The sequence below is a fragment of the Stenella coeruleoalba genome (genome assembly GCF_951394435.1).
Source record: "Stenella coeruleoalba genome assembly, chromosome: 10".
Classification (NCBI taxonomy): domain Eukaryota; kingdom Metazoa; phylum Chordata; class Mammalia; order Artiodactyla; family Delphinidae; genus Stenella; species Stenella coeruleoalba.
This window is the reverse complement of record NC_137156.1, coordinates 66640326-66667077: the sequence shown is the minus strand read 5'-3', so window position 1 is coordinate 66667077 and position 26752 is coordinate 66640326. Positions and strand designations below refer to the sequence as shown.

At 58.4% G+C, this 26752-nt stretch overlaps 4 protein-coding genes across 16 annotated transcripts in view; 1 reads left to right on the top strand and 3 right to left on the bottom strand.

Moving 5' to 3' along the window:
• Positions 1-8768, bottom strand: part of RNF123 (ring finger protein 123) — a 35426-nt gene extending 26658 nt beyond the window's left edge. For 2 of the 9 annotated variants that reach the window (XM_079935245.1, XM_079935237.1), the window contains exons 1-3: positions 2042-2385; positions 857-974; positions 499-583 (exon numbers count right to left, since the gene is read on the bottom strand). In XM_079935245.1, the coding sequence (XP_079791371.1) occupies positions 499-583; positions 857-938 (167 nt within the window). In that variant the 5' untranslated portion in view covers positions 939-974; positions 2042-2385. Of the gene's footprint in view, positions 1-498; positions 584-856; positions 975-2041; positions 2386-2451; positions 2504-4480; positions 4617-8658 lie in introns of those variants that run through there. The other 7 variants (XM_079935238.1, XM_079935242.1, XM_079935243.1 and 4 more) reach the window with 7 other exon arrangements.
• Positions 3385-15049, top strand: MST1 (macrophage stimulating 1). Of its 4 annotated transcripts, none has more exons than XM_079935248.1 (18): positions 3385-3522; positions 4192-4339; positions 4419-4531; positions 4615-4729; positions 4810-4946; positions 5027-5147; positions 5298-5416; positions 5591-5759; positions 5941-6071; positions 6162-6264; positions 6413-6549; positions 6642-6677; positions 6768-6888; positions 7059-7136; positions 7277-7423; positions 7504-7610; positions 7712-7851; positions 14917-15049. In XM_079935248.1, the coding sequence occupies exons 1-18, from the start codon at positions 3429-3431 to the stop codon at positions 14944-14946; spliced, it is 2046 nt and encodes a 681-aa protein (XP_079791374.1). In that variant the 5' UTR covers positions 3385-3428; the 3' UTR covers positions 14947-15049. The 4 variants fall into 4 exon arrangements, with proteins under 4 accessions (XP_079791374.1, XP_079791373.1, XP_079791376.1 ...); XM_079935247.1 differs by lacking the exon at positions 14917-15049 and adding an exon at positions 7955-8427; XM_079935250.1 differs by lacking the exon at positions 14917-15049 and adding an exon at positions 7955-8427 and having other exon boundaries at positions 5504-5759.
• On the bottom strand, positions 8597-26690 carry APEH (acylaminoacyl-peptide hydrolase). 2 transcript variants are annotated; one of them, XM_079935246.1, is made up of 25 exons: positions 26621-26690; positions 26309-26363; positions 25852-25944; positions 17439-17618; positions 17231-17363; positions 16641-16767; positions 16171-16264; positions 15996-16071; positions 15743-15906; positions 15439-15576; positions 15251-15342; positions 15128-15168; positions 14922-15043; positions 14403-14463; positions 13024-13121; positions 12325-12376; positions 11398-11486; positions 10824-10962; positions 10248-10331; positions 10083-10163; positions 9653-9741; positions 9369-9559; positions 9158-9260; positions 8967-9073; positions 8597-8876 (listed from the first exon to the last, which is right to left on the bottom strand). In XM_079935246.1, the coding sequence occupies exons 2-25, from the start codon at positions 26318-26320 to the stop codon at positions 8771-8773; spliced, it is 2472 nt and encodes an 823-aa protein (XP_079791372.1). In that variant the 5' UTR covers positions 26321-26363; positions 26621-26690; the 3' UTR covers positions 8597-8770. The 2 variants fall into 2 exon arrangements, 1 of the variants encoding a protein (XP_079791372.1); XR_013830311.1 differs by lacking the exons at positions 8597-8876; positions 8967-9073 and having other exon boundaries at positions 9159-9260; positions 9369-9516.
• BSN (bassoon presynaptic cytomatrix protein) overlaps positions 25862-26752 on the bottom strand; it is an 85156-nt gene continuing 84265 nt past the window's right edge. Inside the window, exons 9-11 of the mRNA XM_079935236.1 lie at positions 26621-26752; positions 26309-26363; positions 25862-25944 (exon numbers count right to left, since the gene is read on the bottom strand). Coding sequence (XP_079791362.1) covers positions 26323-26363; positions 26621-26752 — 173 coding nt within the window. The 3' untranslated portion in view covers positions 25862-25944; positions 26309-26322. The remainder of the gene's footprint in view (positions 25945-26308; positions 26364-26620) is intronic.

The window sequence follows — 26752 nt, the reverse complement described above, 5'->3', positions numbered from 1 at the left end:
ACCAGGGATCGAACCCAGCCCTCGGCAGTGAGAGTGCAGAGTCCTAACCACTGGACCACCAGGGAATTCCCCACTTGTAGTTTTGATATGAGCTAAACTTAAGTACATTAAATTTGCAAGGAATAAAGGGCTGGTGGCATCTGTGCTGTACAGATCAAGCAGAGGCTTCAGAGGGCCAGGGTGCGACAGTGGTGAGGGCAGGTGCACATGGACCAGATGCTGAGTGTAAAATAGGTGCGAAGTGCCATGCTGAGTGCACATCATGCCCCTGACCTCCACTATACTCTCAGAAGGAAGGTACTAGCACTGCCAGGGGAAAGGAAGAGGCGGAGTCCAGAAGGCGGACTCTCTGGCCACAGGTCTCACAGCCAGGAGTGGCAGAGCAAGAACGGAACCCAAGCCAGCCTACCCAGAGCCCCGGCCTCCTTCCCCACAATGCAGTCTCCAGCCTCTGGTCTGGTCCCACAGAGTGAGGAAGGGAGATCCACCTGGCCATACCTGCTGGTGGCTGCCGTGGGTGCACGATCAGTAGAGGAAAAGATGCGGTGCAGGTAGTCGTCCAGTAGCTTCTCGTGCACGATGCCTGCGCCACAGGTCAGAAGGGAGAGAAGGGACACATGGTCAGTGTGGCTCCCAGCCCCTACTGGCCACAGAGGCTCCTGGTCCTAGGCCAGCCACAGGAGTCAGCGGAGCAGTCACGGTGGGTGCCCTGCTCCATGGCTGCTAGTGGAGAAGAGCTGACTCACAGGTACAGGGGGTGCAGGAAGGCCTGAGGCTCAATGCACCTGGGACTTTGCTGCCTCTCTCCTTCTTCCCTCAGCACTAGGAGCCTCATCCCAGCCCTTCCAACCCTTACCTGTGACCCTAGATTTCTCAGCATCTGAGGTCAGCCTGTGGCTCTTTCGGGAGAAAGCCATGCCGGCCCCCTTGGACGCCATCTTTCATCTCTCGTGGGCAGCCAGTGGTCCTGGGGGCTGAAGCAGAGGCAGAGCCTGGCTATTCGAAGCCAGCCAAGGGCCCCCATATTGACCTCAATCCTGTGGTGTCAGGAAGGCTTGGGAGCAGGTGAAGCCACTGCATGCACACTCACACACACATCAACCCAGGGCAAAGGAAAGCAGGGGCTTCCAGCTTCCTACACGGGGGGTGAGGGGGAGGGGGTCTGGGGCCATGTGACAGGGCCCCACCATGTCCCAGTGCTCACACAGGGCCCAACAGAGAGCAGGTGCCAGATATATGTTTGTTAAACTAAACCAAATGCTTCTGCCGAGTGTGAAATCAGACCCAAGGGTCCAAAGTGAGGTGGCCCAGGAGCAGAGCCCCTGTATCCTTCTCGGTTGTAAGCCACTGTGGGTCCACATCTGGAAGAGAGAACCCTACATCAAGTAGAGTCCACCATCCAAGGCCTTGGTGCCATCTCCAGCTACAAGTCCTGCTTACATCCAAAGCCAGGATCCCCTTCCTCAGTTCCAGAATCCTCCCTTCTCTATTTCAAAGGCCTGCTAGCTTTCTTGCCCCCAATCAAACACACAGCCTCCTACCCCATCAGAGCACCACCCTTGCCCTCCTCACAGGCGCCACTGTCCCCACTGCTGTCCATCCCTCACATACCATGGTGTTGCTACAGCTGCTTCAGAAGCTGCGCTAAGTCCCTGGTGCCTGGTTCACTGATCTAGGGCTGTGCTGTCCAACACAGCAGCTACTAGCCACACACGGGTATTTAAATTTCAGTTAAAATTAAAAAGTCAATTTCTCAATTATATTAGTCACATTTCAAGGATTCAGTGGCCCTATGTGGTTAATGGTTACTGGACTAGACTCCGAAAATAAAGAACATTCCCATCCTCACATAGAGTTCTATTAGTCAGTGCTGGTCTAGAGGCTGGCCCTCCAGCACTGCCTTAGACAGAACTTCTCTTATCTCACCCCAAACAGGTCCTCTGCTCCCGCCACACACTCTTGCCCACTCCCAGGCGGCACCACTCCTGCCCCTCAGAAAGGTGACTCCCCGCCCTGCCGCCCACCACCAGCCCTCTCACACCAGAGCAGGTGCAGGACAGATTAGACGCTGTCACTCAACTGATGAGCAAACCTTCCAGACATCCACTCCGGGTGTCAGGTGCTGAGGACCCAGGTGAGAGGCGGTGCTTGACTTTGCTCGGGGGCTCCCTGCCACGTCGATCCTGTTCAGCCCCGCCGAGAGTTCAAGGCTTGTAACCGAACCGACCCCATCTCGGATCCCAAGGACGCGAGGGCAGCGCTTGTTTCCCCCAGTCGCCTCTGCCCGGCCCCAAGCTCCGGAGGATCCTCCAGGCCAGCTCCGGCCCGGAGTCTGGCACCACAGGCTGCGACCCCTCGCGCGGCGAGCGCCCTCACACTAGACGGGCTGGGGCCGCAAGGGGAGCCGCGGACACCCGCCCCCCTCGGAGCCCGGCCGCCCCTCACACTCACCCCCAGCCTCGGCCGCCGCGTCCGGGCTCACAACATCCGCCCAGCTCTCAGCTACGGCGCCTGTCCAGGGCCAAACCGCGCGGCCGCCGCGCACGCGCACCGACCCGCGCCCGACCTCCGCCAGAGGGCCCCCTCCACAGCCTCCAGCGGGCGGGCTCCCTCCGCGGCCTACAGCTGGGACGTTCCCGGCCCCCGCCTCGCCCCACTGCCCCACTGCCCAGACGCCTCCGACCCCCGCCTACGCAGGAGGAGCTCCTGGCCCAGCCATGTTGTAACGCTGTGTCCTGGGAGAGACCTTGGCCACCTATCTCAACTCCTACCCGTACTTGGAGGTCCGGCCCACAGGTCCCCTAGGACGTCTGAAAGGCCGTGCCTCCCAGGGTCCCTGCCACCTGTCACCCTCACCTCCATTCAGGCCAGAAGGGTGGCCTCGCTCATCTTCCCTGGGATGGCATCTCTGGCGGGGCGAGGGGAGCCTCTCTGGGCTCTGCTGACAGGGGCGTGGGCAGACCTGCCTCCAGCTGGGGCCGATAAGACAGCAAAAGGGGCAGGCTCCTTGAGGCTGGGGCAGGGAATATTCTCCACTTTACAGGGGAAAGCTGAAGCTCAGAAAAGTTTAATATCACCACCTTCGGGCTGGAACCTAGGCCTCTGGCAGCAACCATGTCCACACTGCCCTTCCCTTCAAAGCAGCCTAGGGTGCGGGGAGGGGGAGGGGGTGGGGCTAAGGGAGGGGGGCAGTGGGGCCCTCAAGTGTCCCCACTGAACCTTTCCAACACTGCCCACTACATAGGGAGGCCTCTCGGGGGGCTAAATGTGCCAGAGTGAGGACACTTGTACCTCACCTATAGGGCCTAAGGCCTGGCACCACCCCCATTCCTGCCACTGGGTCACAGGTCAGGCCCCAGCAAGTCTACAGTGGGGGTGTGGAGACAGAGCCACCCAATCCCGTAGGGACAGGTTTCACAACTTCCCGGATGGGGCTGTGGTGGGTCACAGTGCAGCCTCCAGCCAGGAGGATGGGGTGGCTCCCACTCCTGCTGCTTCTGACGGGGTTCTTAGGGGCCCCTGGTGAGTGCCCTTCCCCTCAGCCCTGATCCCCATCTGCGTTCAGAAAGGGGTTGGCCCCAGGCCCATCCGGCTCTTTGAGCCAGGAACTTACTTTCCTATTGGGCATGGAGCAGCGAGTGACCTTGGCTTCTTTCACAGAGCTGGGCAGCCGCAGGAACACATAAACACATTGCCTATTCAGGCCTGCGTTAAAAAGTCTGCTGTAGCATTGAGGCAGTATTAGGGCCACACAGACGCAGGCACACGTGCAGGCAATTACCCCTTATGAGCCAGATCTAATTCTCTAATTTAGCATATGCCCTTATGCTAGTGAGAGCCTAGACTTGGAGTCAGAATGCTTGGGTTGGGCCTCTGCATGGTTAATAAGATACCTCTGAGCCTTCTCAGTCTCATCTGAGAAATTAGATGGGATAAGCTCCATGGGGCAAGCACCATCACCCACTGCTCTCAGAGTATATGTTTTACAGCTGAGCCTAGTGCCTTGCCCACTAAACAGGTGCACTAGTGATAACTATCATGCCTGGGCCTGCTTCTCCCACCCAGTACAGGGGTCTGACCCTTGAATGGGCTGACAGGGTCCACTCCAGAGGCCTTGTAGTTTGATCCCCTGAATGAATAAAGTGTGCACGTGCTGATATACATGTGCTGACACGCATGCCCACCCTGCAGGGCAGCGCTCGCCCTTGAATGACTTCCAGGTGCTCTGGGGTACGGAGCTGCAACACCTGCTACACACAGTGGGGCCCAGGCCTTGGCAAGAAGATGTGGCAAATGCTGAGGAATGTGCAGGGCTTTGTGGGCCCCTACTGGACTGCAGGTGAGTGGCCAAAGGACCTAGATAACACTGGAGGTAGGGGAACCTGGGCACTGAGTTACCCTGTGGCTCCTCCTCCCAGGGCCTTCCACTACAATGTGAGCAGCCATGGTTGCCAGTTGCTGCCATGGACCCAGCACTCACCTCATACACGGCTGCAGCGTTCCAGGCGCTGTGATCTCTTCCAAAAGAAAAGTGAGTGGCTGCAGAGAAGGGCGGGCTGGGGAGAGGGCTGCTGGGGTCTCAGGCCTTGTTGATCCTGGGTCTTTTGCTCCCAGTCTATGTTCGGACTTGCATCATGGACAATGGGGTCGAGTACCGGGGCACCGTGGCCATCACCATGGGTGGCCTACCCTGCCAGCGCTGGAGCCACAGGTTCCCCAATGACCACAAGTGAGACAGACTGCAGCTCCCCTCTGTCCCTGCCGGCCTGGCGCCTGCCCCCAGTACGCACTGTATTGCTACTCTCACAGGTACACACCCACACTTCGAAATGGCTTGGACGACAACTTCTGCCGCAACCCGGATAGGGACCCCAGAGGTCCCTGGTGCTACACAACAGACCCTGCCGTGCGCTTCCAGAGCTGCGGCATTAAGTCTTGCCGGGAGGGTAAGCAGCTCCGGGTCAAGCCTGGGGCGGGAGGAGCATGCCCACGCCCGTCCACGAACCCATCGGCCCTGTGTCTCCAGCCGCTTGCCTTTGGTGCAATGGCGAGGACTACCGCGGCTCAGTGGACCGCACGGAGTCAGGACGCGAGTGTCAGCGCTGGGACCTGCAGCACCCGCACCCTCACCCCTTCGAGCCCCGCAAGTACGCGTGGGCGGGCTCGGCAGGAGGAGGGCGGGCAAGGGGAGGGCCCAGCACTCCAGAGGCGGGGCGATGTAAGGCAGCACATAGTTGGTTGGGGCCAGACAGGGCCTGAGTCCCAGGCTCTTGTTCACGCCCGGCTACCGCCTCTAGGTTCCTGGACAAAAGTCTGGACGACAACTATTGCCGGAATCCGGACGGCTCGGAGCGGCCCTGGTGCTATACCGCGGACCCGCAGATGAAGCGAGAGTTCTGCGACCTCCCCCGCTGCGGTAGAGCGTGAGGGCGGGGCCTGGGAGGGCACCTGGGACACGTGGGGGCGTGGCCTGGCTGGGACTAGAGGAGGGGCTGGGCGTGACCCGGTGGTGGCCCAACAACAGTGGGGCTCCGCCCCAGCCCCAGTCTCACCTCCCACTCGGGCTCCGACCGGCCTCGATCCATCCAAGGGTCCGAGGCACAGCCGCGCCGGGAGGCCACGACGCTCAATTGCTTCCGCGGGAAAGGCGAGGGCTACCGGGGCACGGTCAACACCACCGCTGCGGGCGTGCCCTGCCAGCGTTGGGACGCGCAGCATCCGCATCAGCATCGCTTTGCGCCGGAAAAGTATGCGTGCAAGTGAGTTGGCTGGCCGCCGCTGGGAGCCTGCTACTCCTGCGGGTGGGACCTGAGGGGGGCCCCGGGCGGGGCTTGAAAGGAGGCGGGGCTTGGGGAGGAGCTGGAGGCTGGGCTCCCGCCCAGGCGGGCTGGCCAGCCCATGACCTGGGACCCACCCGGGCTGAGCTGCGTGCTTGCTCAGGGACCTTCGGGAGAACTTCTGTCGGAACCCCGACGGATCGGAGGCGCCCTGGTGCTTCACATCGCGGCCTGGCATGCGCGTGGCCTTCTGCTACCAGATCCGGCGCTGCACCGACGACGTGCGGCCCGAGGGTAAGGCCTGAGCTGGGGCTGGACGCACGGGGCCGGAGGGCTGGGGCGAGAACCGGCTGACGGTCGCCCCCGTCCGTCCGCCCGCCGCAGACTGCTACCATGGCGCGGGGGAACTGTACCGCGGCTCAGTCAGCAAGACCCGAAAGGGCGTCCGGTGTCAGCGCTGGTCCGCGGGGACGCCGCACAAGCCGCAGTAAGTCCGCCAGCGCGCCTGGTGCCTCCCAGACCGAGGCCACAGGCCCCGCCCGGGACTAACCCTAGGGCGGCATGCCTCGGCTCTGCAACTGGAGGCTTGCGAGGGCTTGGGATTACCCTTTGATTTTGCTCCCCCTCCCGCCTAGGTTCACCCCCACCTCCGCCCCACACGCACCACTGGAGGAGAACTTCTGCAGGAACCCAGACGGGGATAGTCACGGGCCCTGGTGCTACACCACAGATCCGGGGACTACGTTCGACTACTGTGCACTGCGGCGCTGCGGTGAGCACGGGCGACACAGCCCCGGGGCCCCGCCCCTAGCCTCCACCGCCAAAGGCTGGCTCCCTTAACGCGGTTGAACTTGGGTCTTTCAGATGATGACCAACCGCCGTCCATCCTGGAGCCCCCAGGTACGGACTTGGGCCAGTTATGCGTCGTGGTCCCTTTACCCCCCATCTCCATCCAGTCCGGGGTTTCAAACAGCACATTCTATCCCCCAGACCAGGTGCTGTTTGAGAAGTGTGGCAAGAGAGTGACCCGCCTGGACCCATGGCGCTCCAAGCTGCGTGTGGTGGGCGGCCAGCCTGGGAACTCACCCTGGACAGTCAGCTTGCGCAACCGGTGAGGCACAACTGCCTGATTCTCCAAGACAGGGGCTGACGCTACATCCTCTGTGCTTGTGCCAGTAGGGGGGCGGGAACCTGCCCCAGCCTCACAGATCCTAGCCAAGACATGGCAGGTCCAGCCTGTGTCTGTGTCTCAGGACCGTTTCCTAACCTGCACTCCTCCAGGCAGGGCCAGCACTTCTGCGGAGGCTCCCTAGTGAAGGAGCAGTGGGTTCTGACTGCCCGGCAGTGCTTCTCCTCTTGGTGAGCCTTCCTTGGGTTTGGGGACTCCCAACCCCATGCCTTCCTCTCCCCCTTAGCCACCTTCCCTAGGCAAGCCAATGGGTGAGTGTTGGGCAGCAGACTATTGAGTCTCGACTGATGTAGCAGAGCTTCTCTCTCAGCCATGGGCCTCTCACTGGCTATGAGGTGTGGCTAGGCACCCTGTTCCAGGACCCACAGCCCGGGCAGCCAGGCCTGCAGCGCATCTCAATGGCCAAGATGGTCTGCGGGCCCTCTGGCTCCCAGCTTGTTCTGCTCAAGCTGGAGAGGTGTGTGACAAGTCAAGAGGGTGTGAGGTGGGGCTGGGCCTTGTGGCCTCAGACCCTGAATGCCGTCATTCTTGCTGAAGACCTGCGACCCTGAACCAGCGTGTGGCCCTGATCTGCCTGCCCCCTGAGTGGTATGTGGTGCCTCCAGGCACCAAGTGTGAGATCGCAGGCTGGGGCGAGACCAAAGGTAAGAGTACACTGCAGGGGCATGGACTGTTCCAGGCCAAGAGGCCCAGCCTTGTGTACTACCCACAGACCCTATCCTTCTTCCCATTCTCTTCACTGTAGGTACAGGGGACAACACGGTCCTGAACATAGCCTCCCTCAATGTCATCTCCAACCGGGAATGTAACATCAAGCACCGAGGTCGCGTACGCGAGAGTGAGATGTGCACTGAAGGACTGTTGGCCCCTGCTGGAGCCTGTGAGGTCAGTGGCAGGGCCCCTGGCAAGCTGAAAATGTACTGCTTCACCCCGAAGGGGGCTAGTGTCTACCATGGTCCAGGCCCTCACCAGTTCTTGCACCTACCAGGGTGACTACGGGGGCCCACTTGCCTGCTTTACTCACGACTGCTGGGTCCTGGAGGGAATTATAATCCCCAACCGAGTGTGCGCACGGCCCCGCTGGCCATCCATCTTCATGCGTGTCTCTGTGTTTGTGGACTGGATTCACAAGGTCATGAGGCTGGGCTAGTCCCAGCCTCAATCCTGTGGGCCTTGGGGAGGACGAAGCTTTCTGTCAGACATAAAGCCACCTTTCCTCTTTATGCCTGTGCAGGGTGCTTCTTAGCCTTTACTTCTAGGGAATGAATTGGCAACTCCTCATTAGGGCCTGAGTGGCAGAGTCCAACACAACTTGGGCTGGGCGATCTGACCCTAGTCCTACCTTAGCCTGTGGGTGCTGTGAAGGGCAGGGCCTCACTAGTCCCCTAAATAAACTGTTGGGAGGAGAAGGGTGGTGTAGGGCAGTTTCTGACAGAAGGGGCTGCAGTAGAGGGAGCTAGCCTGGTGGAGTCCTACTTGGCCAGGACAGGCAGCAGCTGAGCCTCTCGCTGTCCCCTCCCCTCTCACGCTGGAAGTAGTTGCCGTCCTTATGGCTACCATACCCAGGGCCTATGGTCTCTGAACCCCAAGGGTGGGGCTGGGGTTAGGGGTGGCTTGGTACAAAGTACCAGCAGGAACTAGACTCTGTGTCCTCATTTATTATGAGTATATAGCCCACATTCCTCGGCTCACCCATCCATGAAGTCCAGAGCCCAGGAAGCCTCTTGCCGCTCTGCCAGACCCTGGGGCTCTCCAAGAGCCAAGTGTGGCATATGTCACCCAGCTCATACAGAGTGGTAGGGCTTCAGTTGCCCAAGTGCGTGCACAGCCAGAGCGCAGCATTCATGAAGCTGTCTGATTCCACCTCCACCTCTGATAGTGCATGGGTGCTTTTGGGATAGAGCAGGAGCCTGTAAGGGTTGGGCAGCAATGTTTGAGGATTGAGGATCCTTCCCTGCTCACCTGCCCACCAGCTGCCAGGGCTGTCTTGCTGTACTCACCGAACGGGCACGTTTCGGGCCTTGAGGGCACGGTAATACTCCATGCCCTGCTTGAAGGGCACACGCCGGTCCTCCTGGCCCAGCATCAGTAACACTGGTGTCTTCACCTAGGTATGTGGGGAGTGGAGGTGAGCAGGGCCCGGGGCCCTGGACAAATTGGTGGTGCACTGGGCAGGGGGAGGGCTGCGTACCTGAGGGGTGTACTTGATGGGCGACTTGTGCAGCATCTCACCCCACATGTTGAGGTCTGGCAGGCAGTTGCTGCTGTAGGGGAAGCCAGCCTCCACCACGCACCTACAAGACACTGAGATGATGCAGGCCCAGGAGCTCTGGGGCCTGCCGGAGCTCCATGAGGGTACGTAGTGAGGGGGGAGAAGGGCGGGGACCTCTGGGCACACCCACCAGTCAGGGATGTCAGTGGAGCCCATCATGGAGGCAATGTTGATCACAGGGTTCCGCACCACGCAGGCACCGTAGGTCTCCGGGTACTGACCAATCAGGTGGCAGGACAGGAAGCCACCATGGGAACCACCCATAAGGGCCACACGGCCTGCATCAAAGTGTTCCTCCTGGAGCACCTGCTCTACTGCAAACTACAGGGTGGGCAGATCATGCTGCAGCCAGCTGCCTGCCCAGCTGAATGGAGCCACACCCCCAGCCCGTCCAGAAGCCCCAGCCCCTGCTACCTGGACGTCCTTCACATCCTGGTGGCCCACATTGCCGGGGAGGGAGAGGATGCTGTCCTGGCCAAAGCCCGTGGAGCCACGATAATTCACTGGAGGCCAGGGAGGGACCAGACAGGGTGGTCAAGTGACCTTCCCAGCGCCCTTTCACCTATATGTGAAGTAGGCCTTGAGGCTAGCTGCACCAGACTCAAGGGGAAGGGGCCAAGAGATTTGAGACTGCCCAGTGACCACACACCCTTTCCGTGGCAGTTGCAAGTTACTTCATGTTATCACCATGCCATGGAGCCAGAGACTGGCCAGGGCAGTTTCTGATAGTGATTACCAGAGGCCTGGAGACTAGGGTGGTACCCGCAGTGCTTGTACAGACCAGGCCCACACCATCACCACCACCCCACAGCTCTACCAGAGGTGCAGCACCCTGCTCCCTCACCTAGTAGTACTGCAAAGCCCATCTTGCAAAGCATGGCTGGGAGCAGCATCCAGGCAGTGACAAAGGATGAATGGGGTCCCCCTGCAGATAGGGAACAGAGAGAAGGTGAAAGAGCTAGCTAGGAGGGATTGTGGAAGGGCAAGGACCCTTAGGCCAGTTGCCTACCGTGGGGCATGACCACCATGGGCACCTGGGTCTTATCTGGAGGGTCGCTGGGCTGCAGAAGGATAGCTTCAAAGTCAAGGCCAGCTGCAGGGGAAAAGCAGCAATCAGCAGAGCCAGGTCTACTGCCGAGGGGCTTCCCCAGCCAAGGCCTCAGCTGTAGCTGCAGGTCTGCAGCTGACCTCTGAAACAAGAGACCTGGCCAAGGTAGCCCACACTGTGACACATGGACCCCAGGACGCTCATGCTCCTTCTGCCCTAGTCAGGGAGTCCCAGTCTCTGCAAGGACAACATTCTGGAGGAGGTGTGGTCACAGAGGCCTCACACAGGCCTGTCTTCTTTGGGCTCCGTTATCCCACTGCAGACGATCTGGCCTGGTGATGCCCAGCTCTGATACCCAGAGTAGGTGCTCAGATGCCTGGACACTACTCCCCATGACCGTCCACAAGAGGAAAAAAAATACCTCTTAGAGGTAATCTCAAAAAATCCCAAAATGTGAGACAGGAGACGGGAAAGGTGACCACAGACACTGTGCTGGGGAACTTGGAGAAGGTGCCCCTCTGCCCCTGCCCAGCTCACCATACTGCACATGCTCTTGCTCTGGGGGTGGCTGTAGTACCCGGATGCTCCAGGAGATTTCAGGAATGGGCTCGGCCTCCTCCAGGGACACCCATGATACCGCCTGCTCCTTCCCCTCAGGAGGCAGGAACCCAACTTTCTGCCAAAGGGAAAGAGTGTGTCACAGGTGGCCTGGCTGCCTCCCTGCCTTTCCACCAGTGTGCGAGTGGGCAGCTCTCATTATACTGGGCCATCTGCCCACCTCCAGAGGGCCCAGCATGGACTCCTGTCATGAGCTGGTATATACACAGGTACTCACACAACCACACATATGTACCCCTCCCTCCTCAGCTTCTAGGCTGTTATGCTAGAGGACTGAGCACTTTCCCAGGCACCCTGTTCTGAACAGAGCAAACCTTAACCCAGTAGTTTCTCCCCATAGTGCCAGACCCTCGTGGACTATACTGGGCTGGGTCCACACCTTGGCCTCTCACATGCTGACCAGCCACAGTCAGACTCGGGCCAGTTCCCTGACCTGGGGAACTCTGCCTGCACCGAATCCCTGCCTCCTGGCCTGGGGCCCACCAACACTCACCAGGCATGGGGGTCGGCTGGGCGTGGAGAACTGTGCCACCATGAGGTCCCGGTCAATCGTGAGCAGCTTCCAGCTTCCACCTGACCCCCCTGGACAAGGCAGATGCCACCACTATTCCCACCCAGTCCCTGCAGAGCCAGAGTCCCAGGCTGGAGGCTTTATAGTGAGGTGCCCCTTATTCCCTGGGAAGCAAAGGGATGCCCACAGAGGGACTGTCACAGACAACCGCACACAGCTCTGGGTGAGCCGCCTTCTCAGTCCATTCATCCAGCAGGCGCTGGTTGTCCCCTGGGACTGCCAGATCTGGGGACACACCAGACCACATGGCACAACCACCCACCACCTGATGACTGCCGTCTGCAGGGGTGGCAGCTAGGCCCAGAAGGCTGGGGGGGAGGTGCTAATTCTAGGCAGTGGGGTCCAAGGAGATTCAGATTCTTAAGCAGATACTATACAATGAGATGCAGTTTGGGAACAATCCTTTGGTAGCTTTGTGGAGGAGTGAGTACAGCCAGGGCAGGTGGAGGACTCAAAAACACTTTAGGTGCAGAATCATCAGGCCTGGGTAAGAGGAAGATCAGGGAGCCAACCCAGGGCTTCTGCGCCCTGGGTTGGCAGAGGTGCCTCTGCCTGAGGTTTGGGGAGAGGGAAGGATGACTCTGGCAGATCTTGGCAAGAGAGAATTTTGTGGGTTTGAGAAGTAGGGTGGGGGCCGTGCTGAGGCAATGCCAGGACACAGGGAGCAGAGCAGAGCCAGGAGGCAGTCTGCTGGCTGGGTAAGGGTCCTGCATAGGCAGGGTCCTCGCAAGACTGTCAGTAAAGGCTGTGGGACAGTCAGTGGTGCAGAGTGGCCGAGAGTGCTGCCCCACATGCTTGAGCTCCAGTCCCTCCCCTGGCCTGGCTGGCCCGCTCGCCAGCCCTGCTCACCAGCCGTCAGAGAGGTCACACTGCCCATCTGGGTGTCCACAGCAAACAGGTCCTGAAGCAGAGAGGAGGCCATGTGTGGTACCACATCCAACAGCCCTATGGGTCCTGCCCCCACCTCCTCTCTACCCTCTTGGGGACCCTTGGGCCAAGGCCAGAGCTGTGAGTGAGTATGGTGATAGCTACTCAGTGCAGTAGGGAGTGGCCTGAGGGCCTGGGTTCAAATCCCAGTTCCATCACAACTTGCTAAGTGACCCTGGGCAAGATAAGGAATGCCTTTGAGCCCCTTAGAGCTACCCTGAGGACCAAACGGTATCTAACCCCAAAGGAGTCTGGCACACTGTGGTGTCCCCACACAGTCCCTGGGAGAAAGCTGCTGTCCCATCTCCATCAGCTCCCCATATGGTGTTCAGGGGCCCGCCCCAGTGGCAGCCCCCTTGCCCACCACATGGCAATGCTGAGGGTGGGGGCTTTGCATCTCTGCCTCAGGAGAAAGGGCCAAGGGCTCTGTTATGGGGTACCAGGGCAGCCAGCCCCCTCAAGGAAAAATGAGTCCAGGACAGGGGCAGGCAGGGCCTTAAGGGGCCAGGGAGACCTGTGAGCTGGGCGGTCCACCTGGCAGTGTGTGTGTGCTATGTCCCAGGCCCACAGCTCCTGGGGGTTGGTTGAGGGCTGCCTCTCAACACAGTCAGGGCTCCTCACCTGCCGGCTGCGCTGAGCTGAGTCAAAAACCACTCTCTGGCTGTCAGCTGACCAGCATCCCGGAGGCAGAAGGCTGCAGTAGATCCCAGAGAAGTTCTCTGCAAAGGCAGAGAGCTGGGGGCCACGTCCAAGAGTGGAGGGGTGTGTGTGTGTCCAGACTACGGGTGTGTGTGTGTGTGTGTGCGCGTGCGTGCGTGCGTGTGTGTCCAGACTATGAGTGTGTGTGTGTGTGTGTGTGTGTATGTGCGTGCGTGCGTGTGTGTGTGTGTGTCCAGACTATGAGACAGCCCGGGTCACTGGGGAATTCACCTGGGGCCCCAGAACTGTGACAGAACAACAGCCACATACATGGGGGTACCCTAGGCAATGAGGAACTGCTTGAAGAGGGGGCTGAGGGGCAGAGGCCTCTGAGGGCCCAAGAGAGGCGGAGCTGAAGAGCTTCTGATAGAAACTGAACGCACTGGCATTCCTCTGAGCTGCTCTTAAGGGCCGCTAGGAGGCAGCGGATGCTGTAACCAAGACACCTGTCTGTCTCTAACCGTACTTAGCAGAGTACCTGGCACTCGGGCCTGAATAAATCCTACCCTCTAACATCATCACTCATTTACCCCTCACTACAATCCTACAAAGAAGGCAGGAACAACCACCCTCTCCTCCCATAAATAAATGGAAGATCAGGGGGTCAGGATACTGTCCAAGAACACACAGCTAATAAGGGGCAGAGTTCGGATTCAGACCAGGTCCCCACTGCTGCATCCCTGTAACCCAAAGACAGGAAAAGGAGGCCATCCCTTGTCCTTGACTCCTGGAACTGACCAGGCGGCCTAAGAAAACAAGAGACTCACCCCTCACGTCCTTGGGATAGTCTGGGATCCCAAGCAGAGTTGTGAGCACCCGAGACTGTGACTGGAGCTTGTCAGCCAAGAGCCACCCTCCCAGAGACCCTGCTGCCTCAAGGGCTTGGACTAGACAAACGCTGGGGTGGGGGCTGGGAGCGGGAGAATGAGCACCCTTGGGGCAGGACCTGCCAATCTAGTGTACTTTCCGAGACCCCTTGAAGGAGCAGTGGCTTTAAGCAGCCACTGGAAAAACAAGATAAATCTATGGGCTGCGGCACAAGTGAAATAATCTCAAGCCTCAGCCAGCTTGGGCCACTCGGATCTCAGCTTTGGTCCAGCTGACCTTCTATGAGAACCATTCCCTATAGCAATGGCCCCACCCCCTGCAGAGGCTGAACCTGGGGCTGGCCCAGCAGCGGGGAGACTTCAGAAGGAACCCAGGCAGGAAGAGCTGAGGAGGCTGGCCCTGAGCAGGGATAACAGATGGCAGGAAAACAGAACTGCATGTTCCTTGGCACCCACCCAGCCGACACCCCTTACCTCCCAGCTGCCGAGGCACAACGTCCACCACCACGGAGGTGACCCTGGTATACCAGTCATACTGCAACAGAACACAATGGTCAGGCTCACCAGGGGACTGGCAGTGCCCTCAGGGCAGGGAGGGGAGGACCTGAGAGAGGCCTGATGTATCTCCTTTCTGGTGACCTGGAGCAGATGTCTGGAGGGGCCCTTTTACAAGGACTGAGACTCTGTAACTGCCCATTATATCCCAGCCCCTTGCAGAGCCTGGCCACGTGCAGATGAGAAGCAAAGGGAGGAGCATTCTCGTAGACAGAGGATGCTCTCAAGGTGGTGAGTTTTGATTGTGCAGAGCCCCCATGACAGCACTCTCAGCCTCCAGGCCTTGCCTGGAGAGAAGGAAAGGCAGAACTCACACCATCACTGTACCCAGGACAGGAGGTCCACTGAGGAGGCCATGGGGAGATGAAGCTGACCCTTCAGCTCTCATCTGCCATCCCCTCCTCTTGCTGACCTCCCCCCACCCCCACCCCAGCTCACCAGGCACAACTGCCCACACTGCTGATGCGGGACCAGAGATGGGAACCTCAGGTAGACGATGCGACATTGGTCTGGGCTCAGCCGGGGAGAAGAGACAGCCAGAGAGTCATCCGAGAGGAGCTCTGGACCAGACAGAAATGCAAGCATCATGCAGGCTGCCAGGGCCAGTGTGTGTCAGTGAAGCACAGGTAGGTGCCAGCACTTACCACACTTCCCCCCGATGAGGTCTACATAGTACAGGGCTGACCTGGAACCACCAGAGAGACACTCAGCTTCAAGGCCAGTCTGAGCTGCAAGGCCCCCTGCCCTGCCCCTTCGACTGTCCTCACCTTCGATTGGTGCAGAAGCGGATGCCCAGCCGGAAGGGCTCATGCCACCAGCCCACAAACACAACACCTGTGTCTCCAGGGGCCCAGAATGCCTGTAAACAAGACCACAGGGCAGGTGTGAACAAGGGACAGTAGCTCAGGCAGGGGCCCCAGATTTTCGGAGTCATGTAGGCCAAGTCAGCACTAACCTGTCCAGGGGACACACTCTCAGGGACCCCCTCAAGCACAGAGATGTTGCCACTCTCGACATCCAGCACACAGAGTACAGGAGTGCTTTTGGAAACCAAGTTTTCTCCCCAATCTTCGTAAAATAAAAATTGATCCCCCTGAGAACACAAGACACTCATTGCCCAGGCTGTCCTGCAGGAGACGGCCCTGCCCCCTAGAAGCCAGTACCTCCCTGGTTCTGATAGGCACAGTGTGGGCAGAGAGCATAGTGGACCCCAGCACTGCCCTGAGGGGCCTTCATGGACTGGCCATGGCCATGAGCACCTTAATGGCCTGGTCTGGCTTCTTCAGCCTGGCCACCTCGTCATCGCTGCCACTGACGTCCAAGGCTTTGGTCTGAAAGAAGGACTCAGCCTTGGGGCGCTTCTTCTCTGCCACGTATAATAAGTGTGTCTCCGAGTGCGACCAGGACAGGCAGCCAAAGCAGTCTGGGTGCAAGGAAGGCCGATCAGGGGGAGCCCTGGGCTATGGCTGCCCCTCCTGTCCGCCCTGCCTGCTCACCAGCCAGATGCCTCACCATCCTCATAAACCAGCCCATGTTTCTCCAGCGCTGACAGGTTGAAGCTCTTGAGCTTCCGGTTCTTCTCCCAAACCTAAGGACATCTGGGAGTCAGGTTGCCTATCCTCCAACAGAGCCTTATCCGTGGGACTGAGCCCCCAGTTACCCACCACGTGGTCCTATGCAGACTTACCTCCAAAAACTGCTTTTCCTCCCCAGCGCCCGGCCCTCCAGCCTTGCGCAGCACAGCTTTCATGGTGCCTGAAGGAGATTCTCTGCTCAGCAGCCTGAGGAGGATGTAGGGGAGCAGGTCAGTATTACCTCCCACCCAGTGATAACCCATCCTGTCCCCTTATTGGCCACAACCTCTTAGACAAGATTCCTGAGGCTCTGGCCCACAACCGCCCCTGCAGCCCTTCTAGCCCTACCACGGCAGCTGCCTTGCCTCCCTTCCCTGGGGCAGGGACTCTAGTCCCAGCCCAAGTATGGAGCAAGCCTCCAATGCTTGTGACCATGTCACTACTACCTGAGCTCCCAAGGGTCAGGGATCTGGCTCCTGGCTTCCCTTCTGGGCCCTACCCACACCAAGGCACAGGGTGGGCATTCATAAAAGGCTTGCAGATGGCCATGGCCTTGCCTACAAGCTTCCTCCTTCAAACTTACTCGCCCCGGGTCTCCACACTGTTGCCCGCAGGCCCTGCAAACACCACTGAGTCCGCATCATGGAACACCAGGTACTGGCGGCAGAATCGGATGTTCTCCATGCGTTCCAGGTCCCTCTGGGTCCACTCTGCGAGAAGAGGCATGAGGCTGCTCAACTTGACCAGTCCCAGCACAGGCTACCCCCTCCCCTACCCCACCTCTCTCAGTCTATCTCCAGATATTCTGGGGGGCAGGATGGGCAACACTTGGCCACAACTCTCAAGTCTAGGCCTCCAGAGCCTAGGCTGACAACGTCTTGGAGAGAAACGATTACTGCTCCTAGCATCCACCCTAGAATCTTGAGAGCAGGTGTGGGATACGATGACGGGGGTGACCCTTACAAGGCCCACACTCTGCACTCATGGGCACCATCCCATAATACCCCAAATAGGCCGCCCCCCCATACACCTGTGTGCACAGACCTCTTCCGGATGCACTGTTCCACACCCACACTCTCCAAGCCCGGCCTTCTCCACACACCCGTGTGCACTGTCAGGCAGCTAGCCCTCCACGCCCCCCTCCTCTCCACCGACTCCCCTCCATACACACACCAGTGTGCACCGTCCGGTAACAACCCCCGTACTGCGTGGTGACCTCCGGGCCCAGGCAGGCGGCGCTCAGCGCGGGCTGGCGGCTAAGGTCCCGGTACAGCGCCGCCGCCTCTTCGGGCTCGTTCAGCAGCACCTGCGCAGGGGACACAGCAGGGTCAGGCCCGGCCCGGGCTGCAAAGACCACGGGAACCGCGGGCCGCTCCCTCACCTGCCGCTCCATGGTGGCTCTGGGCCGCCGGGGTGAGGCGGGGCGTTCAGGCGCCCGGAAGTGAGAGGCCCGGCCAGTCTCCGCCGCGGCCTTGCCGCACAGTGAGAGGGGCGGGACTTTCGACGAATGAGCGAGGACGATTAGACGAGGGGCAGGGCCTCGATGGTAAGGAGGTGGGGCCTGCGAGGAACAAGTTGGAGCTGCGGCCCCAGGAGTCCTGGAGGGGAAGAGCAGGGACCTCGGGGAAAGGAGCAGGCCTTTCGGGGTGGGCTAGGCTGGAGAGAGGCGAGCTCTGTGGGCCAAGGCCCGGCCTATTACTGGGAGGGGAGGGAATGGGGTTTCCGAGGAGAAGGGGTGGCGCTGTCGAAACGGAATAAAGGAGCGGGTCTGTAGGGAGGGGCGAGGTGTGTGAAGAACGACAGGGCCCACGGGAGGAGGGCAGATGAGGCCGGACGGGGGTGGGCCCTAAGCATCCGGGGGCAGGTCCTGAGAGGCTGCGGACCGAGGACTCCGAAGACACGGGGGTGGGGTGGGAGGGCGGGGCTGAGCCCTGCGAGGGTAAAGTCGAGGAAAAGAGAGATGAAGGGCGGGGGCGTGAGAGGCAGGGTGCAAGCCGAAGTCAGCCCCAGCTGGGGTCTTCCGCAGCCCGGAGGCTAACTGTCGGGTCCTTCTGGTCCATTACGGGGCAAGCATTCACCAGACGGTGCCAGGCCCTGCTCTGGAGGGGCCCTCAGGCCGACGAGAAAAGAAGGGCAGAGGTGCGCTCCTGGCAGGGGGCACAGAGCTCGAGCCCTGGAGCTCCGGGGCGTGGGGCAAAGAAGGGCGGGTGCAAAGGTAACAGGGTGTCGCCTGGTCTTATCGGCCACCAGGCCTACCCCAGAAGCTATCTGCCCCTGCAGCCCTCACCCGCCCCACTCAGTGGCACCTTGCTGGGGATCATGAGCGTGTGGGCCTCTGTCTGCCTTCCCAGGCCTCAGCCCAAGTTCTTGGGTGTAGAGGGCCTGGGGGGTCAGGCTCCACCCAGAACCAGAGAGCTTCCTGTGGAAAGAAAAACCTGGGCAGGCAGGCTCCCTCAGGACAGTGGCACTGGACTGGGCAGGTTACAATGGCAGAAGAAGGCAGGAGAGGCTGGGCAGCGGTCAGGCCAGCAGCAACGGATGTCCCCTCCTCCATATACCCTGAGCCTGGCTGGTCTTCCACACCTCAGGGCCCTGGCTCCCTGCACCCTGCCTTGCCTTTGACTGAGATCCCACTTGACTGGCCTGCAGCTTCTCCTTCCATTGGATTAGTTAACTAAAAACAGTTTCCACTTTCTGAGGCCACTTAACTTGTGAGCATCCAGTGTGTGCAGGACTGGTAAGGCCAGAACTGGGAGCAGAAAGAGTGGCCCCAGCCACCAATCTGGGTGGAAAGTTGGAAACTAGGATGTTCATTACAGCATTGTTTATAACAGGAAAACTGGGAACATGGTGCCTGTCCTTGAGGGCATGTGCAGTAGACTGTCTGTAAACGCATGGTGCAGCTCTCTGGAGGCCGGGCACTGGAGGATGAACATCTAAATACTTGGAATGAATGTGTAGAAGTAAGCAGGAGGCTAGAAAACAGTAAGTACTGTGCCTTCTGGCTTCTGTTTAAAATGAAAAAGAAAAACACAAACAGGAAGGAAAGACATGCATCAAGATACTAACTTTAGGGAAGGCCAGAGGTGAGGCTGATACTCGTTTCATTTATCTGTGTTTTAAAAAATTTCTAGCAACTCTGGGTTACTTTGATAAGGAGGCTCTCCCATCCTGGGGAAGGACTAAGATCTAGCAGCCCCCAAGAGTTTGGGGGTTGGAGTGGACACAGCAAGGCAGACAGGTGTAGGGCTTGTTGGCAACACCAGGGGGCAGCACCTGCTCACCTGCTTCCCCAGGGAACCAGGCCCTAGAAAGCTGTTTGTGCAGCCCCGACACTCAAAGGCTGTGGAGGCACAGTCCCTCAGCAGTCTGCCCAGTGAGCTAACCGCTCCCTCCAGGTCCAAGCATTAAACCTGCCTTGGGGCGCCTTTGTGGAGAGGCCCACTGTCTTTGGACAGATTGGTATAAACTCAGCCCTGGCCTTGCCAGTACTTCTGCAACTTTGCCTTTTCACTCTTTTCCCTTTAACTGTGAAAAGATAGGACTGTCACAGTTTGGGGATTTGTTCCTCTGCCTACGCCTTCCCGTTTCAGAAACCATCCCAGAGACAGTCTGTAGGTTGTTTATATCAAGTCCTTTTATTCTGATACCACAGAATTACCTTGTTACAATACAGGGGGAGGGACACTGAAGTACCACGAGTTCTCACAGAGCACAGGAGGACGGCACACGATTCACAAGGTCATGTGAAGGACTCGGGTCATTCATTGCACTTACAACTGTAAACTTGTTTGTTTGACTTTGTACAGCACTCTTCCCCCCTCAAATAAAGAAGGAGAGAAGGAAAGAAAGGGAGAGAGGAAAGAAGGGAGGCAGGGAAGGAGTGAGGGGGAAGCAAAAACAAGACATGGAAGCTAGCAGAGGAAAGGCATTGGGCGGCCACCACTCTCCAGGGCACTGCACTTAGAGAGAAGGAGCTGATTTGATCCCAGAGGCCAAATGAGGCAGACACACACACACATACACACTCACACACTTGTTCACATGCACACACACACAATATCTCATGACTTCCATGGCTCTCCAGTGCCACCCCAGTGCACATGGCAGCAGGGCTGCTGGTACCCAGGGAGACAGAAGTGATATCTCTGAGGAGTTTCAGTTGGTCAGGCCTGTCCCTCTGACCCTGTCGGAGTCCACAATGACCAGTATTTACAGAATGGGGGGAGGGGGCACGAGGGCAAGGGAGGGGCCAACAGGCCAGGACCTTGTTGTCATGGTAAAGAATCTGCCTGGAAAACTCCCCACAGGCTCCAGAAGACAGGCCATGGTTGCTGCCACTGCTGCCCAGTCATCATGGGCCCTGAGACCACCCTCTCTTCCCAAGGACTAAGTGGATGGTGGGGAAGCGGGGTGTCACTGTGAATGCATTAGGCCCTGAAGTAGACAGAGGCGGCAGTGCCCTTGTTCATGATACTGGGTCGGGGGAGGGTGTAGAGAAGGCCTGGATTGCATCCCAGAGAACCCCTTGCCCATGTGGAAATGTGCTTGGTGCTCCCCACTGCCCAAGGCATCGAATGCTGGTCCCTCAGCCTCTGGCCCCCAGAGCCACAGCTGTATCCACACAAGGGCCAGGACACCTGTGGCCCAGAGGCCTGCTCCAGCCACCTTCACAAGGGGTGATAGGCACAGATGTGTCCTGTGGATACACTGGGGGTTAGGGAGTGGCAGATGTCAGAAATTTCAAACTCAGAAAGCTTGGCCAGAAAGGAGATTTGCGGAAGCGTCAACATTGGAGAGCGTGAAACTAGCTTTGATGGAGGCTGACCTGCTGTCATCTCCCTGCCTGTTCCCTGCTCCTGGTCCCATCCCTTGGCCTTTTATCGGGAGGATCGCTGCATTAGTCCCTCATGTATCCAGCCACTAGGCACATCCCCACAAAGACCTGGCCCTGGGTGGTCAGAGGTGCCAGATGGTGGCCTCCTTCAGCCCTTGCACAGATGGCCTCATACAGCCCAGGCCTGATCTCTGGGATGAGGCAGGTGTCCCGTTGGATGGGTGAAGCCCAAATCCAGAAGGGCAGGGTCTTAGGCCCAACACAAGGGTTGACAGCCTCCTATCTCATCCACAGCTGCCAGAGGTGGGCCAGGATCCCTCTCTGAAGGGGTTTGTAGACCTTATGGGAAAGAATGAGAAATGTGGACCCCTGAGAAATGCATGGTGCAAACCAGAGCACTCTGGAGGAAGGCCAGGCCTGGAGGGGTCGGGCAGCTACCACCTGCCACACTCTTGGCTCAGTCTTAGAGAAGCTGATGAGCAGTGGGATACTTAGGCTTCAGAGATAGGGGCTGGCAGGGAGTTTAGGTCCTGGAGACAGATGCAGAGAGTGTCACAACAGAACCTTCTGTAAGTTTTGTTATTGAGAAGCTTCCCAAGAAACTCAGCTTGAAGCCACTGTCTATGTGAATATGCACTCTGATCAAAGATGACACTGTCAGCTGTCCTCACCACAAATGCCAAAACTCCAGCTCTTCCTGAGCATTCTCTGGCCCCCTGGCCAGATCTCCTGGCTCACAGACCTTTGAGCCTCCCAGCCACAAAGGAGAAGTGCAGTCAGGAGCTGGGCCCTACCCTTGGCCTCTGTCCCTCTGGCTACAGACGCAGCCCAGCTCTGCTCTTCAGCAGTGCCCTGCTGGGAAGGGGCGACCAGATGTCTCTGGCTCAGGGCTGGGATAAGTGGGGGAGTGACTTACAGATGGAAATCCTACAGCAAACCTTCCGAATGTTCACACGCACACATCCTGTGCGGGCTCCCACCACATGTCTCCTCAGAGACATCTTGGTCAGAGAAACCTGCAGAGGGTGTGGGGCCTTGTACTGCCGGGCCCACAGCCTGGCATGCTCAGGCAGCAATTCCGGCGGGTCCTCACTAGCTCGTGCAGAAGTTAGCTAGAAGCACTCCTGAAGGAGAGGTTCTGAGACAAAAAGAACTCCAAGCAAGAGGGTCGAGCATTGAAAATGGATGAAATCGTGCAAAGAAGCTGCGAGCTGTGCATGCTCCACTGCGGGACAGGCGGTGACTCGCCTGGCAGCAGCGAGTCCTGCCACAGGTCGAACATGCCACAGACTGAGAATTTCACACACACAGTGGGAGCAGGGGAGGGGGAAGGGAGCGAGGGGTTTGATATGAGCATATCTATCCAGTTTCTCAATTGCAGGTTTGCAATTAACTCCTTATACATAACACAGAATTTAATAAATATTAACAGTTGTCTTTGAGGGTTTATATTTCATTGCATAGAACGTTAGAGATGAGACTTGTGGCTGTGCCCAAGGTGAAGGGAGGCCCCTAAGGGAAGGGCCTCAGGGAGGAACACTGCCCAGTCCACCAGGTGGATGGACGGTGCCACACTCCCCAGCACAGGGCCCTGGGCCCTTCCCTTGGCTGGCAGAAGCCCTGGCCCCTCTGCTCTGAGCATGTCCACTGGTGATGGCTTAAGAAGGACTGGAGTTGCACGGTAAACAGAGGCGGGCTGAGGGGCCTCCCTAGACCCCGCCCTGGGGTTGTGCTCTTGGTGGCCTGCTGCCCACTATTGCTTCTAAGTCAATATTCTCCCCATGCTGAGCAGGGGCAGAGCAGAGAGGGAACCAAACCATCAGTCACAAGGTGGTGGTGGAGGGGAGAGGCAAGGAGGTGAGCCGAGAGAGCAAAGAGAGAAAGGGTGGGGGGAGAAATAAAAGAACAATGTTTATGAGGTATACACTTAAATCAAACTGAAATAATTAAGGCTGTTCTTGAAATCAAAAGAAATCCCCAGGTGTACGAACGAGGAGCCGGCTGGTCGAGACAATGGTGGTGCCGCTGGGATGCTCACGATGACTGGGGGTGATGGCTTTGAAGATGGTGGCGGGCGTGCTAGCACGCGGCCACCCACGGGCTGGGAGAAGCCTCAGCCAGCGCCCACGCTGCTTTTCGGTGCTATGGCCTCTTATTTCAGCGATGAGACAGTGTTAGGTCCTAATGTTTGTAAAGTTCTCCCAATCCCACGCTAGCCACATGGAAGTCTGCTCCGGTGTCACCCAGGGGGCAGGGTGAAGGGGGCAGGGCCCTGTGGCCACAGAGGGATCTGGGCCAGCTGGAATGTGAAGGAAACGGAGCCCAGGGCCCCCAGCCCTCAGTCAAAGCCCCTCTCCAAGGCTGTGGAAAAACTTCTGGCATTGCGGAGGGAGGGCAGCGTCCGTCAAAAACAGGCTGCGCGCGCCCAAACTCTGTGTATAACGCATTGGTAGCCTGGCTGGCCAGGCCGCGGAAGGCGGCTGTGGGAAGAGCAGCAAGACTGCCGCGTGACAGGGCCTGAAGAGAGGGTTCCTCCCTCCCAACGACGGCTACGCCTTGAAGGTGGTGCCCTGAGGAGAGCAGGGTCTCTGGAAAGACAATCACAGGTCCCCCTGGGCCAATGGTCCCACTTGACCAACAGATGTTTCACCCCGGCAGCTGCTGTTAGAAAACATCCCGTCCTCAACTGAGGCCCGCCTGCCACGTCCCACCTGGTGTGAGTCTTTGGGCCAAGGTTTGCCAGATTGTAGATGCTTGGAGGAGAAAAGGGGGGAGGGGGAAAGGAAACAGGAAAGACAGAAGAATTTTGTCAAGAACTGTGGACAGCTGCTTCCCGCCCGCACTCCTTCCAGCTGTCTGCCACAAGCTGACGGCCTGGCTCCTCCTCACCCACGGGATCCCACCCCACTGAGGCTGGGGGAGAGGGGTGCTTGGGCAGGTTTGAGGTCATAAAGAGAAGATCAGGAAGAAAGAATCAGGTTGGCCAGGAAGGGCCATTTCTTTAACACAAGTTGCTTTTTGTTTCTTAAGAGTGAGGGAGATGGGATTTTGTTTAAAACAACAAGCCTCTCCCAGCCCACTTTTGAAATTTCCACAGAAGACACCAGGAGATAGACACTCACAGAAGCACTGACCGCTTGGCCCACTCAGCCAAATGCCAGAACTTGAGGGTGATTCTTTTAATTACAAAGTTAGTGGTCTCAGTAGCCCACGCACATCGTGTGACAGGACACAGAACAAAAGGAACGATGCAAGTGGTTCCTTTCCCTCCCTGGTAACAGTGCCCTACACCCAAGGTGGGTCCTGCCATAGACCTGGTCCATGGGCTGCCCCTCTTTCCCCTCCCTTCAGCACAACTTCTGATTTCATACCTGTTTCAGGGCAACTCAGAGGAAACATCCAGCTGGGTGGGAAAGTGTCAGGGAGCCCGCTGTCGTGGGGTGAAGGCAGGAAGAACACTGAGGTGCTGCACTGTGGCTACTCTAATTAGAATAAGTTCCGGGCTCTTTACTTTCGCCTACAAAGCCCACCCCAGCTGGCTCCTGCCCCCTCTGACGTCACCCCGACCATCTCTCCCCTCCACTGTGGATCTAGCTGTGCTGGCCTTTTGTCTGTCCCTGAGGCCTATCTGTCTCATCGGAGCCTCTGCGGGTGCTGTTCCCTCACTGGGCACATCCCACAGCAGCCTCTTCTCCTCCCTTGAGCCTTACCCATCACTGACCACTTTCTCTAGAGTGGCCCCCTCCATGCCATAACCCTGCGTCCCTGGCTTCAGAACACTTATAACCTTCAGAAATTATCTTTTAATCTCATTTTTTAAAAACTTATTTATTCTCTGCCCCTCTTAACGGGCTGTCAGCTTGAGAGGGCAGGGACTTGGTCTCGTTCCCTGCTGGATCCCCAGAACTCAGAACAGGGCCCAGCACCTACCTAGGGCCTGACAAACATTTATTGAATAAATGAATAAATGGATGGGAAACTGGACCTTTCCAGTTTCCCTGCTAGTCCTCCAGAGATAGGTGGCCCTTTTGGCACTACACCTAGCTCCCTCCCACAAGCAGGCCAGGCCTGGGCAAAGGCCCTTGCTGGCCCCAGCGCTCCCTCGTGATTTGCTTGTTGAGGGCCTGGCCCTGCCAAACACACACCTGCTCACTATGAGAAGCACCCACACCTCCATACTCTTTAACGGTAGAATTCGCAAAGGCGCGGTAGGAAGAGGGTCCCAAGGCTATGGAATGGGAGGAGGTGGTCCCTGGCTGTGCGCAGAGCAGCACCAACAGCCAGCCTACCCTCCCTGCCATCCTGCATGATGTACCGCTTCCTCCTTCCCGCCCAGAGGCAAGGCCAGGTCCAGAGGAGGCTCTAGGCAGAGGCTTCAGATCCTGCTTTGGCCATTGCAGCCCAGAGAGAGCCAGGGCTCCCATCCTGAGGCCCTTCCACTCTCTCCCTGGGCTGACCTGGTCTGGAGCTGAGACTCCTGTCTGGGTGACCTCCCTTTCCGCTCCATCCCTTTCCTGTCTGCCTCTCCACTCATTCTGCTTTTCCACCTTGCAGGTCTTGAACTCAGCCTGTGAAGCCAATTGTATCTTGACGTCACACCAAGGAGTGCTAAGCTCTGCAGGGTTTGAGGACTCCAGCCTCATCTGAATGTCTGGAGCAAAGGTCCCAGCACTAGGCCTCAAGGACGGGGCTTTGGAATCAGTGCCTAGTGTACAGACCCCAAGTTGTGGGGCACAGTTTGCTCTGCCGGGCCCCTTTCCCAAGGTTACTTACCTGACTCACCTCAGCCAGCTCAGTTGTCTCTGCCTCCCAGGTAGCAGCTGGGCCCATCCTAGCTGAAGGAAGCCCACCAGGTCCCTCCTGGCTCACACTTACAGGAACTGGGTCAGTCTGGTCAGCTAGGCCTTGGCCCTTCACTCCCTCCTCTGCCTCACCCAACCCTAGTCCTGATACTCACTGTTATACGCAGAGTCCAGAGCTGCGCCCAGGCCTCTGACTCCAGAGATTTTTCCACAGCAATGATATCATCTCCCTTCATTTCTTCAAGAGCCTGTGGAGCATTTACAGAGGAGGGCTGGGAGGAGCTGTATCCCAGGGGGACCCACCTACAACCTAATGTCAACTCATAGCTTTAGGAACCCTGTTGGGGGCTAAGGGGTGGTAGAAAAGGACAAAGGGATGTTGGCCTTGGCTTCTCTTTGCTGGGGACCTCTACTGTGTTGGCCACATGTTGGGACCTCTGTGCACAGGGTCCCTCTTCCTCTTCCTCCTCCCACTCTCATAGGGGAAGGACACTGCAGCTCTGGCCACATCACCCACTACTGAAGACCACATTCCTCCCAGAAGACCCCGCAGGACTTAAGAGCCCTGACTCGAGCACCAGGAGAGGGTGGGTACAGGCAGCTCATACTCACCCTGCAGGGCATGGTCACCAGAAGGAGGAGAATTTTTTGCCAAAAGCAGACACAGCTGTGACAGAAAAAGGAGAGAGGTGTCAGGAAGTCGGGCTAGGCTCCCTCCTAGTCAAGGCCGTTTGGCACAGTGAAGCCAAGCTCAGCCTAAGGGGCAGGGACTACCCAGAGAACCACTAGGCCGCAGCAGGTGGGCCCTCGGGCTGGCCTGTGCCTGGGTGACTGAGCCCGGAACCAGTCCCCAGACCCGACCTCTGCCAGAGTAGGGCCCTGGAGCAGCCGTCCACCCTGGACCTGGCTGTAGGCAGTGCGTACCTTCCGTCAGCTTGCCGGCCTGCTCTGCTGCCCCACCAGGGAGAATCTTGGAGAGCACACTCTCCCCTTCGGCACCTGGCTGGCTGGCAGGAGCCCCTGGGGTCCCTCCAGGCTTGGCTCCAGCCTTCATGC